We start from the raw sequence: 16,203 nt of genomic DNA, 5'->3' as shown, positions 1-16,203 counted from the left end.
CTAGAAGCCACACTGATTTGCTATCAAGTCTAAGAATGTAGTTTCCGTTAATCACTTGTTACTATGGTGAGCAAAAAGCAATTAACTAAAATGTAAGTTCTTTTGTCACAAATTCTTTTAAGTGTTTACTTAATGAAATTTCTAACTTAACTCAAGACATTAGAAAGATTCACATCATCCCTAGTTGGGAAAATTAGTTCATATTCATTGGGAAGAACTCAACTGAAATTAAATAAAACTAAATGAAACTCATTGAAAGTGGAAGCTGAAAATAAGAATGGAAAAACTTTTACTTCAAACTATAAATTCAACTTACAAAACAAAAGGGAAATGAATTTCAAAACTAGAAATAGTACTTAAAACAATAAAAACTACAAAAAATAAGCTAAAAATAAGACAATAAAAAATGCCCAAAAGCTTGGGCTACAATGGAATGATTCTTCCTCCTACACTTCATGTCTATGTATAGACAAATGATTGTTCTAATCTAGATGGAATTCTGAAATTAATGATTAGTAGCCTCTAAAAATACTGATTTGTGCATTAAATGGTCTTGAAAAGTTCAATTGAGGAGGAGCATGGGCAAGCCTTGAGATGAGGAGTCGTCTACTTGCAAGTGCAAAAAATTACAGGTCTCGCCGAGACCATGTACTGAAGAAACTTGGACTTTGTGAAATTTGGGTAGGTCTCGCCGAAACCACCCTCTGGAATTTGGTGGTTCTTTTTCTTCTAACAAGTTCTCGCCGAGACCTATGCAAGTGATCAAATTGTGTTGAATCCATTGAGATATGTCCATGTTTTGTTGTAGCTCATCATTCAATAACTTATTAATTTGTGAGGTGTGTGAAAGTGTAGGAAATATGCTGAAAACTTATAAAATTAAGTAAAAATGTGTGATATCGAGTGATTTGCCTATATGTAACGCACCAAACATTTTAGACACTTTAATTAAAAAAAATTGTAATTTACCTATATGGGGTAGACTTAGATTTTTACATTTTAACATTTTTTTTAACTGTGTTACATACTAAATATTTTAGACATAAGTGATGTTTGGAATGTCTGACATGGTAGTTAAATAACAATCAACCCAACCTTTTCAAAAATTTGGTAACATAATGCTAAACTTGATTTTACTTTAAAACATTAGAGTTAAATTTGTATTATTTCATAGTTATGACTAAATTTGCACTTCACCGAAAACTTTAGAGCTCGTTACTTTTCATACTAACACAAAAAGTGACTAGAAGTATAAAAGTAAAAGAGTGAAATTGAAAGCTTTTGAAGAATAAGGATCAAAATGACTTTCTGTTTATAGACTAGGGTAACAAATATGAAAGTAAAAGAGTTAAATTGATAAATTTTGAAGAACAAGGACCAATATGACTTTCTGTTTATAGACCAGGGATTTGTTATTAAGCCTTTCAAATAATTTCTTCATCTGCTGGAGGGAATTTGTGACATTCAATACTCTCTCTCCCGCCTTTTTCTTTCCTTTCCTTTCATTCTCTCACATTTTGCGGTCTCTGCTATTATTTTGATCGATCGACGTTTTCTAGTTTCAAGCTTCTGGATTTAATTCGTTCCTCACCGCTTTTATCAATGGCGAAATCCGCCGATGACGTAGAGGAGAAACTTGATGGTCTTGAAATAATTTCAATTGGATCTCTATACAGCGGGACATGGGACAAGAAGTACTGGAGCTCCTCTAGGGTTTGTTTTCCCCTTTCTTATATGCCTACGTTCCTTTCATTACACAGGCATTTTTTGTTGAATCTTCATAGATATTATCTTTTAAATTAGAAATTGTACGAATCTCCCCAGTGGATTTCACTCAATAAACGAAAATTATTGAAAATTAGAGAGTGTGAGGTTCACTATGCATCTCACGAGTGTAAGATATGTTGATTTCACATGAAGACCAAATTTGAGTTCACCAAGTAAACTTGCAAATTCTGGTCTGTGAACAGTGTTTAATTTAGGTGCGCTATCGAGTCATTTGAAGTAGGAGGATTGAAATGGCGTACAAATATTATCACCGTCAAGCCTGCTTGAGGTTGGAGCAAAAGAAAACATTGAAATGGTAAAATGTTGTATTTAGGACGGCGGTGGTTTTCACATAGTAAATCACCGTTAGATTTAGATTTAAGCTTATTAAAATCTTTCTGTGGTGATTAAAAGAATTCATACCTTCTAAATCTAACGGTGATCGAGTAAATTCACTTGGTAGTCACTTGCGAGGTGAAAATTACTGGAATGATTCAAAATCTAATGTTCGAACAGAAACGTATACTCTTCCTTCTTTCGTACTTAAATTTGAGTTACTTGTTTGGATTTGAGATTAATGCCTTCGCTGTTTAGAACTTAAATTTTAACGGTATTCAATGATTTTTCCTCTTCAAGGTAATCGATTTTTGGCGGTTTTAAGCTTCGTTAAAGAAAAAAAAAATCATTACGTTTCACATATCAATAAAAGTTTTATGTTCATTTCCCACACTGACCTAAAAACGATGCAAACCTGAAGTCTATCTTTTTCTGTTAGTTACACTACCTTAAGGTTTGGAGTTTTAGAATCTAGCATCTGAACTTGGTGATATTTAAGGTCAAAAGGAATGTTAAATTTGTCAAATCTGGTTGCTGGATATACGGGCTCTGAGCGAACAGAAGTTTGAAAGATGTATCCCAGGATCCGGAGGGATTAACTTGAGGACGGTTACATAATAATTCAATGTAATAAATATAAGCATGTCTATAAAGCATGGTTAGGCTGCTATAGGACTGTTATGGGTTCCTCTGGGCCTACAATGTCTCGTTGATTGAAGGAGAACATATATATTTATTGCTCTTAAGTAAAATATATCAATTTAGTCTCTTCATCTACATGATATACCATGTATTCCTAGTATATCACATGGTTCGTTGCATGGGATCAGAGCCTTGTTTTGGCTTCTGTTTTGGGCTTCTGGATTGAGATTCCAGAATTTGTTTTCGGCTTTATGAGCAGAATTTTTGGGTTTGTATTTTTGGACTGTTTCTTTCGGCATTGCTGTCTGCCTTGTGAGCAAACTGTTTGGACCTAGGGTTCCAAGTCTCAGTTGTTCTTGCACCGTCGTCGCCTCTCTGTTTCTGACCTGACTGTCCGGTTAGTTTTTCGGTGAATCTCTTTTGTGCTTTGACTTTGCTGGCAGCCTCTTGTGTGTTGCTTCAATTGCGTTTTGTTTCTCTGTTTTTGACAAAGCTTGATGTTCTGATGTCGTCTCTCCTGTCTGATTTGTTCTTCTAGACTGTGTTTCTCGGATTATATTTTTATATTCTAAAGTATCTTGATTGTATTGTCTTTAAGACATGTTATCTGTATTTGTAGCAAGCTGAGCATGATTAAAATCATGCTTCAGCTTGAGGGGTTGCGTTACATGATAATTCAATGTAATAAATGTAAGTATATCTAAGTCAACTAAAACATGCTTAGGCTGCTATAGTACTGTTATAGGCTCCTCTGGGCCTACAATCTCTCCTTGATCCAAGGATAACCTTGTATATATATATATGTATATTGCTCTTAAGTAAAATATATTAATGTAGTCTCTTAATCTACATGGTATCCCATGTATTCCTAGCGTATTACATGATCCGTTACAAGGATGAAGTCTAGGAAAATTGCCGGTATTTAGTGTTTGCAAGGACGTATCAGCTAGAAATGGAGTAAGTTAAGAGTGAATCTAAAACATCTAGATATTTTAAGGTGTTTTGCTGCTACAGACAACACAAAAATATTGTAGCAAGATTGGGCGAGTGAAGAAAAATTAGCGTTTAAACAAGACAGGAGAGAAATTTCAATCTAAGCACACATTCTTTCAAAACACAGATCACATTCTTAGTTTCCAAGTATCCATTGTTACACCTCTGAGTATTGGGACTATTCAATTCAGAACTCCTAAGTAAAAGAGGAGATGATATGGATATTACGTTAAACTTATATAACTTGGAGAAACCTAAACAACTCTAGACTCAAATTCAAGAGTCATGAAATTGAGACTTCTATTGGAAATAGCTGCTAACTTGATGATGGCTGCATAAATAGTTGTGAACAGAGGTGCAATGCTCTTGTGAATGTGAGTAGATAAGTAATTCAACAAACAAAGCATTAATTTGCAAATTTGTTTCAAGAATATTGTCGTGACATCTCATTTTTCATGCTTTGAGTTGACTGATCTTGTAATTTTGTAGGGTAAAGATCGATATCCTTATCCTGTGGGATATCAAGCTCGTCGTGCTTATAACGGAAGCGATTATAAGATGGAAATTCAGGAAGGTCTAAAAGGGCCACTATTTCTGGTTTGTGCCTGGACGTGTGGCTTTTGACCAATGCCAACTAGTTCTACGCAAAGCTAAAAATGTTATTGTGCCTTTGCAGATTAATTCTGTTGATGGACATTCGTGTTCTGGGCAAACACCAGATATTGCATGGGAGAACTTTCAGAAGAAAGGTTGCCCACGCGTTAAAATCTGGCATGGTAAAAGATTTTCTTGCAAGATAGATGGAATAGAGGTAGGCCTTAGCAATTGCCAAACATTTTGTTTTCTAGTTGCATTTGGTGCTGGTAATGGTGATGATATTAGTCGCTTTTGTTCTTGACTTTCCTATATGTACTTTCGTTTGTTAGGAACTGGGATGAAACTTAGGCTTACCATGCTTTTAGAGATAGTAAAAGAGTTTCATTATGATAATGTCGGAGAACTTGGTTTTGCTCTATATTGTGATTTCAATCAATCTATAAACACCCTTTTGAATTTGTCAAGTGTGCGCCCCTGAAATATTCATATCCACTGCAGTCAAACCGCTAAAATTTAAACCTCAATATACATTTCCTTTATTTTAATGATTAAAACCACTTAGTGTAGCTTAGCCTAGAACTACAGGAACTTCTGAAGTGCTCTCTCTGTCTTTGGGATAACCTTTATTTGGTGTAGAGGAGGAAGCAGATGCTTATAATGATCGAAATGGACGTGGAACAATTGGAATCTTATCTTTTTGCTTTAATGATTAATGGTGTAATGGTGCCAATAAAAATGCTTCTGGTTACAGGTTTAGATGCTCATTTATGTTCTTAAAGTACAAATATCTTTTGCTTGCTTTTTGTTTGAATGCGAACAAGACATGTTGGGCTTGGGAAAGATACTATTAGAATGATTAGACGTTTGACTGATACCATGGAAACATAAACCAGTGACAAAAATCTTCTTTCTCTTGTAGAAAAATTAGTGCTAGCTTGAAGCATCCAATAGTCCGTATGCCTGATAATTAATTGCAATACGTCAATTGCCTAGCATTTTAGTTCTTCAACAGCAACTTCTGAACAATGAAACTGTAATGTATTATAGCCAAAGTTACTTGATAGACCTGAATTATGTGGTTGGTGATTCTTATGTGAGAGGCTGCTTTCCGTGTTGTTTTTCAAACCTTTTAGTCATCTAATCATCACAATGGCCCTTTAATACTTACCCTTATTGATCTCCTGGTACTTGAATTTAGTGACAATTGAATATGTTATTATTAACGGCATAATAACAACTATATTGACCATGATTCCAACTAATTCATTCCTCTATCGAATATTTTTAAGTGGTTCTGCATTTTAAGAGCTCAAATGCTACCTTTATGATGCATGGTTTTTTATGGTTATTTTTTATCTAAACGTTACCTATATAATTGTTTCCTGATTTACTTGGCCAAGGGCAAAGAGTCTGGTGTAAATGTTGGATTCATATCTCCATCTTTCTTTTCTTGTATATTATCCTTGTGCTGCAAGGTTCATATAGCCAAGTAACTATATCCTTTTTGAATATCCAAGTTTGTTTCTGAAATGGGAACAAGGGTACATTAAGGAATCATGGAGTCAAAGCAGCATATGAACTTCATATCCATGCTTTTTTAGATTGATTTCAGCTGTTTAGCCTGTTTTAACTGTAGCTTTAATTGCAAGCAAGATTCTCACTTAATTCTTGTTGTATTAGAACCTTTTATTTTCTAATACGATCAGTTCCAAAAGAGTATTGTATTGGAACTGAAAGAACATGGACATTGTGCTTGGAACTGAAAGAACATGGACATTGTGCTAAGTGAAGTTTCTTATTTCTGAGATGTGCAGTTTTTTGGGTTCAGAAATCCATTTGTCCAGAGGTTACTTCGGGAGCTGGTGGCAAATGTCCATGGAATAGCAGAGCAAAGTCTGTTGTCTTCCAACTTCTGCAATGAGGCTTCTAATATAGATCACAAGAAAAAATTCCAAGATGCAAGCACATGTTCTAACCTATTACCATATTTGGCAGGACCACAGGTTACAACAAGGAAAAGTAAAAGACTTGAAATGAATGCTAATTCATTAAATACTGATGGTTCTAAAAAACAGCGTAGATATCCAACAAGCGGTGAGCCCCTGAAGTCAACTCACGGAAATCATGAACAAGTGAGTTCCTTCCTAGTTTTTGTTTTAGTAAAATTCTTGACTCTTGCGTGCTTCTATGATCAGAGCAAACATGTGAAAACTTGAAATATGAAATTGGAGAAGAAAGTAGTCACATTTCAGTGAAAAATGATTTGCACTTGAAGTCTGTTGATGATCCTGATCTTCTGAGCAAGAGAGCTGTCCCAGCTCATGAAGTAGACAAGGTTTCTGTTTCTGAAAATAATGAATCAACCAATGTCATCAACAACTCTTTTGTGGAAAAAGGATCTGTAAGTGCTCTTCTCTTTACATCTGAAATTGTCCATTTATAAAGCAATGAAATTAATAGATATCCGACAGTATTGTGAGTTGTACAAACATTCTTTATCATCTCATATTCTTAATTTACATGCACGACAAAATTTGTTTGCTATAAGAAATATTCTTAATGTCTCACAGTTTGATAGGTTACAACATGCTGAAGTGGAAGGGTTGAATTTTTCAGCATCATCTGAATTCAAAACCATAGATGTACCGCTTCCACAAGACTCTCAAAATGTCCATGATGTTGATCTTTGTGCTCCTGATACCTTAGAGTTTGAAGAAGGTATTCTATTTGTCTGCTTTTTTTTTTTTTAAGTTGGTCAAATGAGATTTCTTAAGCTCTTTCATTTTATAGTTTTGGTAATTTATGTTCATCTACAAACGTCCTTGTTTTCTATCCTTGACATTAGCTTGATGCAGATAATTCAACAAATTCTTCTCCAAGTACCTTGGTTAAAAATAATTGTGGTATCAAAGAAGACGCCATTTTAACCAACCAGAAGGCTTTGGAAGATTTAGTGAATAAATCACATCCAGAAGAGAAAACAGGCGCATCTAACTTGAAGTCTGTTGATGATCTTGATCTTCTGAGCAAGAGAGCTGTCCCAGCTCATGAAGAAGACAACGTTGCTGGTTCTGAAAATAATGAATCGCCCAGTAACATCAAAAACTCTTTTGTGGAAAAAGGATCTGTAAGTGGTCTTCTCTTTGTATCTGGAAATTTCCATTTGTAAAGCAATGAAATTGATAGATATGCGACAGTCTTGTGAGTTGTGCAAACATTCTTTTATCTTCCCGTATTCTTAATTACTTGTACAATAAAACTTGTGTGCTATGAGAAATATTGTTAATGTCTCACAGTCTGATAGGGTACAACATACTGAAGTGGAAGGGTTAAATGTTTCAGCATCATCTGAACTCAAAGCCATAGATGTATCGCTTCCACAAGACTCTCAAAGTGTCCATGATGTTGATCTTTGTGCTCCTGATACCTTAGAGTTTGAAGAAGGTATTCTACAAACTACCATCTCCTCTTTTGTTAAGTTGGTCAAATGAGATTTCTTAAGCTGTTTCATTTTATACTTTTAGTAATTTATGTTCATCTACAAACTTCCTTGTTTTCTATCCTTGACATTAGCTTGATGCAGATAATTCAACAAATTCTGCTCCAAGTACCTTGGTTAAAACTAATTGTGGCATCAAAGAAGTCATTTTAACGAATGCGGTTGTTTCGGATGATTTAGTGAATAAATCACATCCAGAAGAGGAAACAGGCACATCTAATTGGAATGTGAATTCTGAAAGGAGTGATTTTGATTCAATTGGTCAAGACATAACCAAGTCAATGATGACGTTTCTGCTTCCACAAGCTATTCCTTTGCTCAAAAAAACATCAAGCAAGAAGACAAAAGCCATTAGCTCTTCAGAAAAATTTCCTCCTGCTACCGTTGAAAAAAATACCGAACATGGCTTCTTTGTGGAGACTCAGTCTCCTGGTGTTGATTCAGTTGTACAAGGTACTGAATATACCAGGCATATTACTCTTGAGAAATTTGATAGTGGCAAATTGGGGGATCATCTAGTAAACCTATCAGCATCCTTTTCCAGTAAAGCGGAAGCTAACCAATCTTGTTTTGGTAAAGATGAATACTGTCCAAATGTTGGAAAGCAATTTTCTGATATAGATGTGAAGGAATCATTGGATTGTCATGCTGGGACTAGCAGGAGCAAAGATGCCTTGGATGATGATAAAGGCCCTTGTGGTGATGATCTCCACTTATCCGAGTCTATTTTAGGTTGTATGTCTTCCAATATGAGAATTCTCACTGAAATAAATAAGGATGTTTGTCAGCATCTGGATGAAAAGTCATTAGTTACTGGTAAAAATTCCAAGGACCTCAAACCTGTGCCTAGGGCTGTAATCGAGCCAAGCCGAGCCGAGCTTTGGCCTGTTCAAGCTCGGCTCGCTATAAAATTAACGAGCTCAAGCCCGAGCCGAGCTTGCTATAAAATTAACGAGCCGAGCTTTGGCTTGCTCAACGAGCTTGAGCCGAGCTTCGAGCTTGTTTCGAGCCCAAATTCCTTTTTTGGACTTGGTTCATTAAGAAAATTATCTAACCATGAATTGTTTGTGAGTAAATTGTTAATTATATTTGTGAAGTTTGCTCGCAAATAACTCTTTAATTGTGTACATAAACAAGCTCGCAAGCAAAGTTCGTGAATAAATAAACAAGATGCTTACAAATAGTTGGTCTATTACTAATTTATTATGTTTGTGAACGAACTCATCTAATAGCAAATGAAATAATATTAAGTTTAGATATTTGTGAACTAACACAAAACTATATAGTTTTCTACAAAACTAAAATTTGTTCATAAATGTTCTAATCGAGCCTGCTCGCGAGCTTTGGTCTGCTCAAGCTTGGCTCGTTTACGAACCGAGCCAGTAAATCATGTTCACGAGCGTCTTGTTTACAAATCGAGCCTAGTCGAGCCGATCACCGAACCGCTCATGAGCGGCTCTGTTCATTTACAGCCCTACCTGTGCCCGATTGTAAAGAAGGTAATGATGTTGACTTGGAGGAAATTCTGTACTTGTTTGTCCTAGGGAGAAAATACCTAAAGCTGACTCAGACATTAGAAATTTTATTTGGCCCAAACCTGATTTATTTTATACACTTTTTCTTATTGACAGCATTTGTGGAAACTGATATTCCTTTTCTGAATTTTCTAAGATTTCAGATCACCAACAGCGCACTGCACAAAAGTTTTTCTAATGGTGCACCAATTAAGTGATTCGAAACTATTTAACTAATCCAAGTAATTCTTTTCCAGTTGTAGGTACAAGAGATGTTACTGTAGGAACTGTTGGTCCTGCTCTATCATCAATGATGGACACTCTTACTGAAGCTGGTGCTTCCAAAATCAAGAAAATATCTAGCAGTCAAGTCTCAAAAAAAGTATATACTCGAAAAAAAGTCTTAAATACAGAATCCACAGCAGAGAAATGTCATCCTCCACTTGTAGAAGGTGTGACATGCAGAAAAGTTTTAGATGTTCATGACCTAGACACTAAAAGAACTTTGCTTGATTCACAGCTCTTCCAGATGAGCTCTAGTGTTGATGAACCACATAAAAAAGAGGGCAGTGTTGAGTGCACTGGCAGCTCTTTGATCCAGCCAACAAAATGCTTTGACAATAAGATATCAAGTACAAAGGACATTCAAGGCAGTTCAGAACCAATGATGCAGAGGGATTTAGAGCTTGACAACGAGCTAGAGGGCATGGTTGAGTTTCTGGGGTGCTATTTTCATCCCATGCCAGTTCTATCATTGGTTTTGAGAAGAAAAGGAAATGAAATATTTATTTGTGTTCTTTGTGGCCTTCTGGTAGATGAGAGCAGAACCTTGTTTGTATACAAGCTGGTAATCGAAGAGCCAAGAGCCGGTTGCCCATTATTTGTTGGCCACACATTGGTAACTTGGCCCTCTTCAACGTATGTCTTTGATAAAGAAGTAAGATACATGCGCATTTTAGTGAAATTATTATTATTGTACTTTATCTGATGATATCTTCATCTGGCGTGTTTCGACCTTTGACAAAAATTTATCATGTGTTTATTCTTTCAGCTAGCATTGGAAAGATCTGGTTTACAAATCACCCCAGATGGGCAGTGTCTTGTTTTGCTTGGTAGCATAAGAACACCTCATTGCAGGTAGAGTCATTCCATGGGCTTAATATTATAAAAAAATATACATATTGCGATAAAAACAAAATTATAAAGAAGTAATACGCCATACTTGTCCCAGGGAAGGAAAGCTAAATTGTTTGTGCTCAGCATGCAAAGCAGATCACTTCGAGAACAATGCTGTGAAGATTGTGCAAATAAAAGCTGGATATGTTTCAGTTCTGTCAAAATTGGAAACAACTGACAGTTTGTTATGTATATTGGTGTTTGAACCTGACCATCTCATTGCTGCTGGAGAGAATAGGAGATTGCATCTCTGGACCATGAATTCAAGATGGAGGTACATTTTACCGGGGCAATATCAATTTTGTTTTACATTTTTACTTCAGTTCTTAGAGGTGTATCTTTATTGAATGGATTGAAAGAAGTTCCTATGGTTCTGATAACTATAAGCAAAGTAAGTAGATCCAATACAAGTATAGGAATTAGCATGATATTTTTACGTTCATGGGAATGGCGGGGTTTTTTTTAATGGTATCTGGAGAATATATAGTTAAGCTGCTTTCTCATTTTACTGCATTTAAATTTGTGCCTCACTCCAACTCTCTGTTTAGTTGTGGGCTTAGTCTCCCCTTGAAGATCATATTTTGCATCATTAAGACTTGTGTGAATGCAAGTCATATTAGCAAAACAGTCAATGTGTATGTATAATGAACACACATAGAGCAGTACATGATCAAGAAATATCTTTCGTAGAACAATAATGAGTTATTGTTTATTGAGGTTAACCATGCTTAATGAAGCTTATATGTGATTTTGCATGCCTCTGAACTAAGATCTGATCCCCTTGATTCACGTATATGGTGCTAATGTTTCTAAATTTACGTTCCGACCTGATTGTCTATTCTCTAAACAGGGTTGCAATTTCTTTTCTGTTTTACTATTTGCAGTGCACCAACAGAAGAATCCATCATAGAGTCAAATGATTATATATGCCCTTGCATAGTGGAGATAAAGAGGATTCCAAAGTTTGATTCTCTTGTTATTGGGCATAATGGCTTTGGGGAATTTACTTTGTGGTATGATTTTTACAAAAACATTTCTTCAATTAAAAGTCATTCCTTTTGGATTTATTCTGGGCCTGTTATCTTACCAACATAGTTGTTAGAATCGTACGAGACGAGTACGAGTCGCGAGTTGACTCGTACGATTCGATTTGATTCATGAAAAATTCGAGTCGTATGTAGAGTACGACTCGAAAGCTCCATGAATCGGCCATGAATCGGTAGTGACTCGGCCGAGTCACCCGATTCGGTCGATTCAGGCCACCATTTAAAAAAAAAACTGTTTTTCAGTCTTTAATGACTCAAAAATGTACAACAGAAAAAGTTCTGAAGAAGATGATTCTTCACTTTACAAATAGTTTCAATTAGTTGACTCTTCGCTGTACAAATTCCAAAACCTTCCCTCTTCTTTTCTATTTATTTGTTATTATCTTCTTCTACTCTCTATTCTTTCTATTTTCTACGTTCTATCTCTACTTGATATAATTTCTATTTGGATATTAAAATTGCATTTTTAGACTAATATTTAAAGTTAAATATGGTTAATATTTTGATTTGATCCGAATCTTACGATTCGATTCACGAGTCCCGACTCACAAAATGAGATTTGGAGTCATGAGTTGAATCTCGATTTAACAACTATGCTTACCAACATTGCCTAAACATCTGAAGTTGGTAATATGATTGTGCTTGTACTGGTACACTTCATTTATTTATTTATTTTGTTTGCTTTGGTTATTATCTCTTGCCAAAAGCATTGGTCTGTTTATCCAGGTTAACTAGTTCAATGCTTTTCTCTTTGCATTCTACCCGAGTCTTTCTTGTCATATGTTCTATAATTCAACCGTCTGCTGCAGCAGGTCCTTCAAGTATTTTTAGGATTATAACTATGTTTTGATTTTTAATTTTACTCCTGGTAGAAATTGAAACTAGATAAAGACACATTATGTACTAAGAAAATATACCTTAAAGAATTGAAGAATTGAAGAAATAATAGAGCAGTTTGGCTTGCAAAAGGTCCGAAGTGCATGTTTTGAATGGGATTTAATTTCAACAGGGCAATAATATCGGATTTCATATTTCAAATTTCATGTGGGTTATTCTATCATGGAAATTGGAATAAGTTCTTAATTGCTATATAGGCTGACTAAAAGGTGCCTACCTCACCCTCCGGCGTTTGGTTCTCATTCTCCCACCCCAGCCTTGACAAGCTAGCACATCAATTTGTTTGCTAGCTTTATAAGTTTCAAATGGTCTTAAGCCTACTTGTCACAAAATGAACTTCTCATTGCCAAATAAACCTCAGTGTGCATCTGCTTTGAAATTTTGATGACTATTAGTTAGTTTTGAATTTATCTTTTGTAAACAATCAGATAATATGTAAATGGTCCAGCAATGTTTCTTTGTGCTACATAATGACCTCTGGTAGTAGAGGTACTTTGCTTTGGCATGTAAGTTGATTATTATGTTCTTTGACAGCTTATTACCATTAACAAGAATTTTTCCCTCTGGTATTAACATATGGTATTACAACTATCTGTTCATAGATTATAATAAAAGCTATTATAGGGCCTTAACTATCATCTTAAGCTTTTAGTTCAAACGGTTCCATGATATGGTATCCTCTTGAGATCAAATGGTTGAAATCCTAACAACCCCATTTGTTGGTGGAACTTCAACACATGGTAAGATGGGCCTATGTTGTACATGCTTAAACTTTTAGTTCAATTGGTTCATTGATAATGCACCAATTATCCAGCGGTGCCTCTGGGTATCTGGTTCAATATATAGAGTTCAGTGAAAGTTTTCTTAGTTTGCTTGCCTATAATGATTTATACTCAAATTTCTGCATCTTAACTTTATTATAAAAGAAAGAGAAATTGTAGACTCCATCTTGAGCTGGTTACTATGACAAGTTGCAAGCTTAATCTATCAATATATCCACACTTGGAAAGAAAACAAATGTAGTTTGTCAAAGGTTCTGCATGTCCTTTAAATTTTCCTGATAATTCAAAACTACCCTATTTTTCCTTTTCACCTTTCTTGCTGCAAGGAATAACTGAAGCTTGAAGGATGATAAATTTGTTTACTAGCAAGCTGTTTAATAGTTTTGTTTTTTCAGGGATATTTCAAAACGTATCTTCATCTCAAGGTTCTCTGCTCCAAGTACTTCAGTTCGTCAATTCTTTCCTATAAGCTCGTTTAGTTGGCAAACAGGAAACCATAATTTCAGATACTCAAATGTGGAGGCGCAGATTAATATGCTTATGGATGCAACAAAAATATACTTCTCGCAGCACAGCAAGAACCATTCGTTTCCTCCATTAGAGATGGAAGATATTGGCATCTGGTTTCTTGTCTCAAGTGTCTGCGACACTGATTCTCATCATGACTATGTATCAAGAGATTGCCAGACAAATCCAGCTGGATGGTGGAGGCTTGCTCTACTTGTGAAAAATACGTTGATTTTTGGAAGTGCATTGGACCCAAGGTACTTAAAGTCTTATTATCTAAAGCATTTCCACTTTCTTTCCTCAAATATTGCAATTTTTATTTTATGTGATTTAGTTTTTGGATTTAAATTGTTATTTTTTCTTGTGCTTACCTCTTTTCAGTTCATTAAAATGTGTGGAGTTCCACAAAAGTTTTGTGTTTAAGTTTCAGATTCACTCCTTTTTTGTTCTTTTCTAGATCTTTTATAGAACTTTCTTAGATCTTTTCTGCCGTGCTATGTTTATCCTTGTTCTTTATTTAAATGCCAACAGAAACAAAGCGGGTTCAGAGCATTCAAATTGCATTTTGAACGTAGACATTATGGTTCTGCTTTTCCTTCGTACACTGGAGAAATCATTTCCATTTCGAGTGATAAATTATACTTCAAATGTTTGTCAAAAGAACATCATCAGCTAGTCAGTTGCTCCTTAGTTAATGATAATATGGCATTAGCGACCTATTTTTGTATACCTTTACTTCTCATGAAATTAGTTTCATAGGGTGTAAGAAACAACCCAAATTGGTGAAATGCACACTTGATTAGTGTTAGCTAAAGCTGTTTGTGCTTGAAAAAAGGATTCTAGTTACTTAGCATAAACTGCATAAGTGCTTTTATATATCTGAGACATATCCTTCTAGTAAAGTGCCACAAGTTAAAATTTGCAGCTCACTTTGCAGGGCTGCTGCTATTGGCACATCATCTGGCGAAGGAATCATTGGTACACATGATGGCCTCGTGTATATGTGGGATTTATTGACAGGAAAGAAACTTGGCACCCTGCATAAGTTTGAAGGTATACTAAAAGTCCTTGATTATGCTTCTGTTATGTGCTATTCCATAATGGTAAAATGAGCAGCATAAATTTATGCAGTTTTTGGGTAATACAGTGACTTAGGACTTGAATATCCTAGTTGAAAATAATACTATTGGTAACTGATTCCCTTTCCTGAATTTTATACTGTGTGCTATCTATCAGGAGGTGTTTCGTGCATCGCAACAGATGATTCAGGGTCAGGTGTAATAGGTGTAGTAGATGACAGAGGTCAGTTGCTGGTTTATCAATGCCTTAAACGAGACAATTAATGCCTCTCCCTCCATTCTCTGATTCTCATATTTTCTGCTACTGAAAGCTCCACCTGGTACAGTTCCCACTCCTTTGCTTGCAGATGTAAAAATGTCCCTTTCGTTTTTCAATTAATAGGAGAAACTCATGAAAGTTGCAAATCATTCTATTCTAATAATCCCTAATGACAGATAAATTTCTAGTATGCTGAGGAAGTTTATGCCAGTAATTCCTCTATTATATACCCGTTGCCTCTTACATTAGACAATACAGAGGTTAAATATGTATTAGATGGTACACGAAACATGCAGTTGGGTAGGTAAACCCAGTTCCAAAATCTAATATACTTAATACGTCTATAAAAGGTTATCGAGAAGAGAAATAATAGAAGAGGAGGATCAACGTACTCCACAAAATCAGACATTGAAGTGACCAAGCTAGCTAAAGAATGTGATTTGCAGTCATGCACAAAATATAAATGTAACTGATAAAACCCTATAAGATGGCTAGGCCTACTTGGTCTGCCGATACAAATTGCGGGGTTGGATACCTATTCCTATTTCGGTCAAGACTCATCCTTAAATTTTGAAAATTAATGTTACTAATATTTAAATTAGATGCATGCTTCTGTCATTATTTATTTAATTATTTAATTATAAGATGTACCCAAACTATTAATGAATTTTAGATGTAGATTGTTTAGATATTAAAAAATGACATTCTCTTATTTATAAAATCAAAAAATTCTTTTTTAGCGTACTACTCTTTAGTTCTTTATACATCCCAATTTCTTATTGCTCTAGGTAACTATTTTATTTTATGCTTTCGAAAGTGCAAGATGGAGGAATTTCCATTTTGTCGACTTTGTATTTCGGTGAAGGAATTTCTATTTTATTCCATGATAACATTGTGAAAATTCTCACTATCAAGGATTCGGTCATTTGCTTGAGGAAATTCAAATTGTAGTATCGAGGATGTAGATAACCAATGAATGTTTGCCAGGTAGGGGATGTAACTCCTCTATCCATAAAAACTAGAGCTTGATTGGGTTTCAATGAGGGATTTTTCAACTCTCAAGTCAATTTTGGTCTTAAAAAAAAAGTGTAAAGAACAAATAAGAGTGT

General features: G+C 35.2%; 1 protein-coding gene across 5 annotated transcripts; it reads left to right on the top strand.

Annotated features, from left to right (window-relative positions):
• Window positions 1-1,451: 1,451 nt before the first annotated feature.
• Window positions 1,452-15,761, top strand: LOC136217857 (uncharacterized). 5 transcript variants are annotated; one of them, XR_010683556.1, is made up of 17 exons: window positions 1,452-1,713; window positions 4,228-4,335; window positions 4,415-4,549; window positions 6,150-6,429; window positions 6,531-6,736; window positions 6,906-7,053; window positions 7,191-7,462; window positions 7,632-7,779; window positions 7,919-8,566; window positions 9,606-10,285; window positions 10,400-10,485; window positions 10,580-10,798; window positions 11,409-11,537; window positions 13,645-14,013; window positions 14,694-14,809; window positions 14,993-15,155; window positions 15,445-15,761. XR_010683556.1 is itself a non-coding variant. In XM_066004532.1 (17 exons), exons 1-17 carry the CDS (start codon window positions 1,603-1,605, stop codon window positions 15,097-15,099), a joined length of 3,660 nt encoding a protein of 1,219 aa, XP_065860604.1. In that variant the 5' UTR covers window positions 1,452-1,602; the 3' UTR covers window positions 15,100-15,284. The 5 variants fall into 5 exon arrangements, 4 of the variants coding, with proteins under 4 accessions (XP_065860604.1, XP_065860603.1, XP_065860602.1 ...); XM_066004532.1 differs by lacking the exon at window positions 15,445-15,761 and having other exon boundaries at window positions 6,150-6,228; window positions 6,331-6,429; window positions 14,993-15,284; XM_066004531.1 differs by lacking the exon at window positions 15,445-15,761 and having other exon boundaries at window positions 7,919-8,533; window positions 9,612-10,285; window positions 14,993-15,284.
• The last annotated feature ends 442 nt before the right edge of the window (window positions 15,762-16,203 follow it).

This window comes from Euphorbia lathyris, chromosome 2 (assembly GCF_963576675.1).
Source record: "Euphorbia lathyris chromosome 2, ddEupLath1.1, whole genome shotgun sequence".
NCBI lineage: Eukaryota > Viridiplantae > Streptophyta > Magnoliopsida > Malpighiales > Euphorbiaceae > Euphorbia > Euphorbia lathyris.
Note: the sequence above shows the minus strand (reverse complement) of the source record. Positions and strands in the feature narration are given on the sequence as shown.